Here is a 5,696-nt window from a genome sequence, read left to right as displayed (position 1 = left end):
ATGGTTTTCGGGTACAAACATTTCAGCCACACACATAAACTAGTCATGCATGATCTGCCCGAAGGCGCTGAGGTCACATGCTCAGGCTGCAACTCGTTAGCCAAGAACACCATTTACATTTGTTGGCAATGCAATTTCGTCTTACACGTTCTGTGTTACCAAGCAACTCGGTCGAAAAAACACCCATCACACCCTGAACACTCACTCACTTTGGTTCCTTACCCTACTTACCCTTCTAATTCATTCTACTGCAATTCTTGCAAAATTGTTGGAACCGGCTTTTCCTATTCTTGTGCAGATTGTGAGTTTGATCTTCATGTTCAATGCGCTTACTCGATTTCAGACGCCACAAATCATCCAATAACTAGTCCTCATCCACATAATACTTCTCATTTACATCAGGAAACAATGCCACCAAATATGATGCATAATGGCCAATATACATCTATGGTCCCTAATTTTGCTTCCATTTCGATTGCAAATCAAATTCCCACTTCACCACCAGCTCCAAGTCCACCCCCAGCTTCAGTTCCAGTTCAAGTTCATGCTCAATATCCGATAGTTAGTCCACACTATCACAATGTTTCTTATCAAAACCAAGAACCGGTCCAACCGTATATGCACGGTCACAATTCATCCGTCCCTGCTCAATATTCGACGATTATCTCTCAAGATTCTTACACGACTCAACATTCTACTCAGTTTTCTGTTCCAACTAGTTCTCCGAATCCAAATATTAGTCTCCAAAATGCGTACGCATCTCAACATTTTACTAGTGTTCCCCCGAGTCCTCAAAACTCATCCACACCTCCTAATAACACTTACATTGTTCCACCAAGCGCTCCTAATGAACATCCGTCTCATATGACCTTAAACACCACCTCGTATCCCATTCCTACTACTACTCAAAATGCGTACTCGTCTCAGAATTTTACTAGTTTGCCCCCAAGTCCTCATAATTCATCGACGGCCCCTAATAACACTTATGCTTTTGTTCCACCTAGTGCGCCTAATGAACATCCGCCTCAAGACTCTTATACGACTCAAAATGCGTACGTATCTCAAAATTTAACTAGTCGTCCTCCAAGTCCTCAAATTTCATCCAAACATGATAACAACACTAACGTTGTTCCACCGAATGTACCCAATGAACAAGTATCTCACTATGTAAATGCGAATCAAAACAAGCCAAAAAATTTAGGGATCAAACACTTTAGCCACCCACACGGTTTAGTTAAGGTAAACCTGAAACGAGGGAAAAAGCAGATCGCCTGTTCAGGATGTGAAGAAACACTTGTTGGCAAAGGCTACGCTTGCGTTGAAGAAAATTGTGGTTTTCAACTCGACGAATCTTGTTTTAATTTAGAGAAAGAAATTCAACACAAATCTCATCCACCTCATAAACTAACCCTTCTCTCTAAATCGCCATACCAAAATCATGACACGTTTATTTGTAGCGCGTGTTTTGAAGTTGGTAGTGGCTTTACGTATCATTGTTCAATCTGTGAATTTGATTTACATGTTAAGTGTGCCAATTTGAAAGAAACAGTGAAACGAGATGATCATGATCATGAACTTAAGCTGTTTTACGAGTGTCCATTAAAGGGAGATGAGTACACATTCTACTGTGATGCGTGTAATCGAGTTGTGCATAGGGATCATTGGACTTATTACTGCAAAGAGTGTGATTATGGTACTCATTTAAATTGTGTGGACCGTGAAATTTGTAATGAGGAAAGCGATCATGAGGAACGCGTTGAGACGCTTGCAGAAGTAATGGAATCGCATAGGATACAGGCCATATGTCGACAAAACGCGATAGACAATATATGATTATTTTGTGTGTTAATTTTTTTTTTTTTTTCATGGATGTTTTGCAAGTGTGAAAAGGTATTGATTCTGAATACAATTGCTTTGAATTATGGAGTATTTATTTTATATGATATTGGTTTTTTGTTCATGAGAATTAGCTGCAGAAATAAGTTTTGTTTTCAACTCTGCATCAAACGACCATTACTATAATTTTGGACTCATGAATAGACTTAAAGATCATGTACAAACCTATCAAGAAAGTAAATGAATTGGAAACTTAATTAAAACATGATTTTTTATACTGTATCTAATCTCTCACTTTATAACTTATTACATACTGGTAATAAAAAAAGAGTTAATTACACTGATGGTCCCTGTGGTCTTGGTTAAATTACGTCGCTAGTCTCTAACTTTTAAAAATTATATGCTTCGTCCCTGTGGTTTTAAGTCCAAACGACGGTGGTCCTTGTGGTCTTAGTTAAATTACGTCACTAGTCCCTAACTCTTGAAAATTATATGCTTCGTCCCTGTGGTTTTAAGTCCAAACGGCGGTGGTCCCTGTGGTCTTGGTTAAATTACATCGCTAGTTCATAACTCTTAAAATTTAAATGCTTCGCCCCTATGGTACAAACAACAATACACCTCATCGAAGACGTTCGAATAATGACATGACTTCCGCAATAACACCTCATCCGCCAGGTATTTTGAAACTAATAATTTTATTTGTTAATTTTTTTATTTTATATGATAAATATGTAATACATTTAATATAATCTGCTGTTTTATTTGTGTTTGAAATTAATAATTTTATTTGTTAATTTTCTAATATTGAATCAGAATCCAGATGGTGATATAATAGATTGTGTCTTGATACATCATCAGCCAGCTTTTAATCTTCCAGAGTTGAAAGGAGCAATTCAGTTGGTATATTTATTTAAACCAATTTTATTTTTAACTATTATTTAATCAAAATCCAATTATGAATTTATAAAACATAGAACATGTAATATACACATGTATTCAAAAAATAGGTTGATGTCGGGGGGCCAAGGCCACGAGGTAATTAACCATTTTTACTATTTTTATTTACTTCCTATTTATATAGTATTTATACAGGGACCATCACCGTTTGAACTTAAAACCACATAAATGAAGCATATAATTTTTATGAGTTAGGGACTAGCGACGTAATTTAACCAAGACCACAGGGATCACCTCCGTTTAGACTTAAAACCACAGGGACGAAATATATAATTTTCAAGAGTTAGGGACTAGAGACGTAATTTAACCAAGATAACAGGGACCATCGGTGTAATTAACTCTAAAAAAAAATTACTACTTGCAGTAACAGTAGTATGAAAACTGGACCGTTTAAACCCTATTAATCAATATTACTAATGATGAATGCTAAATATAGCTCTTACATAACCTAAATCTTTAATTATAATTCATAGTCACCATGAATAAATTCTGATACCTTAAATAAGGTAACTTAGTATTAAAAAAGAATATTTATATTTTACAATTAATGTAACTTAATATATAAACTATGCTTAAACAAAGGATTAAGGACTACATTTAACATTATTCTTTTATTTATATAGAAATCAAACTTCAATTATTACACCAAAAGTCAATTATCAAGCTGTGAAATTGACATCTTTCTATAATTAAACTGAAGACTCTTTACAAATGCATATTAAGATGGAAGGAGTTGAGGTTGCCCATTTCCATTAAACTATTCTCATGGGAAAGAGTAGACTTTGACATTTTCTAAGTTGACCATTAAACATATTCCATAAAAGAATTGCCTATCATTTACAAGTTATTACAAGTTGGCAAACACAAGTCCTATTTACATTCATTTCAAGCCATTGAACAAAAACACAAACAAACATGGATGCAGGGTACAAGCATTTTACCCATGTGCACAACCTAACCCTAAACCAAGAGCATGATCAAGCTACAAAAGGTCTTGTTCCGGCTGCAACTCTTTGGTCGTCGGGACTATGTACGTTTGTTGGCAATGCAATTTCATATTGCACGAACAATGTTTCCGTGCAACTCGATCACTAAAACATCCTTCGCACCCTTCTCATCCTCTTACTTTATTTCCTTACCCAACTTACCCCTCCAATTCCTTTTACTGCAATTCTTGTAAACTCATCGGAACTGGATTATCATATTCATGTTCCGATTGTGAATTCGATCTTCATGTCCATTGTGCTCATTCCAACATTGTTGGTCAAGAAATGTTGCCACAAAATGGGTCAAATTCTTACATGCCACAAAATGTATATACTCATTATACAAGTGCTCAAAATCAAAATAGTAGTGTTCAACATTCACAAACGCATGCTCACACTACCAACTATAATAATATTAATAATCATAGTACTAATCCTCAATATTCTTCCATGGGTCCAAATTCTACACGTGCAGAAGAAAGTGACTTGCAAGCAGTGGCGGCACCAGGATTCCAAGTCACCGGGGGCAAAAAAAAATTAAAAACCGTGACAATTTTTTGGGCAAAATATGGAGATTTTGGGGCAAAAAATGGAGGTTTTTAAGCAAATTAAGGAGGTTTTGGGGCAAAATTTTAACATTTGTGGACAAAATTTGAAGGTTTTGGGGTAAAATTTGGAGATTTTTGGACAAAATTTAAAGGTTTTGGGGCAAAATATATAGGTTTTGGGGCAAAAAAAAAAAAATCCACTGGGGCAAAGTCGAAAAATCCAAAAATTTTACACTGAAAATTGCAAATCCACTGGGGGCGGCTGCCTCCGCCTGTCCCCATTAAAAACCGCCCCTGCTTGCAAGCCGAACTTGTGCTAATTAAGTTGCATCGACAAAGGATGGAGGTAGAAAGGGAGAAAGCTCGATTAAGAGCTGATCATCATAAATTAATGTTAGACCTCGTGGGCTAATGGTTGTTGACTACCGAGATACTCGTAGTGAAAACTGTCGGTCAACTGTTACTTTGTATCTCGTACTTTGTGTATCTGTTTACATTCGGTTTGATCCATATTACGCTATGTTTCTTCACTTCTATTTCAGTTTTCATGGATGATCATTTTGTCCATGTGTCAGTAATTTTCATACCTTCACAATAATATAAACCAGAAGTCAAGATTATAGTTGTTGATATTATTATTGCATATGATTTCTCAAGGAATAGTAGTGAAAGGATATGATGATGATTCTGATTTTGGCTTTCACACCAAAATAAACTACAAACAATTGTAACAAACTCTTGTTATTTGATCTCCGATTTGGTGTAATTTCTACAAAATGAACTAACAAGTAGCACGATCCGAGAGACCTAGTAGAAAATAAAAGTCGGTTTTCACTTGTGGCGTTAACATTTGAGAATTCGAGTACCTTTGAGAAGCCTTTAAAACCAGTTGACAAACATACCAAACATCTAAACACTAAATTTGGCGAAAACACCTAGTCCTAATGACATTGAAATTGGCCAAAATTCAAACCTCTGAAAAATCTGTCAGATAAGGTAAATGCAACAAATACACACAACTCCAATCAACTCCGACCCAACTCCAAACGGGTTAAGGAATGTATGCAATCCGAGAATCCGGAAACCAAACCCAATGGGCCAAACCGAGTGCCACTAGATGTGCGCTACTATGTTGACAGTCAATTTAATACACTCAAACAAACAGACAGCAAAATTTTTATTTGACAGTTTTACCATTCATCTTTTTATCTCAATCAATGAAATATAATTTATTATTTTAATCATATCGTATGCAAATTACTTTTCGTTTGTAAAATATATAGTCCAGGTGTCGTTTTGGGGGCACTAACCAGCTTCCTACTTGTTGTAGATGTACACCACCAACATAAACACCAAATTCATTTCATCT

At 35.8% G+C, this 5,696-nt stretch overlaps 1 protein-coding gene across 1 annotated transcript; it reads left to right on the top strand.

Annotated features, from left to right (window-relative positions):
- LOC139864376 (uncharacterized) lies at positions 1-1,833 on the top strand. Its single transcript, XM_071852954.1, has one exon. It carries the CDS (start codon positions 1-3, stop codon positions 1,831-1,833), a length of 1,833 nt encoding a protein of 610 aa, XP_071709055.1.
- Positions 1,834-5,696: the final 3,863 nt, after the last annotated feature.

The sequence above is a fragment of the Rutidosis leptorrhynchoides genome, chromosome 8 (genome assembly GCF_046630445.1).
Source record: "Rutidosis leptorrhynchoides isolate AG116_Rl617_1_P2 chromosome 8, CSIRO_AGI_Rlap_v1, whole genome shotgun sequence".
Classification (NCBI taxonomy): domain Eukaryota; kingdom Viridiplantae; phylum Streptophyta; class Magnoliopsida; order Asterales; family Asteraceae; genus Rutidosis; species Rutidosis leptorrhynchoides.
This window is presented reverse-complemented; position numbering and strand designations above follow the sequence as displayed.

Excerpts from the sequence above, each read along its gene's own strand:
- LOC139864376 (XM_071852954.1), top strand. The coding sequence starts at position 1 with ATGGTTTTCGGGTACAAACATTTCAGCCACACACATAAACTAGTCATG.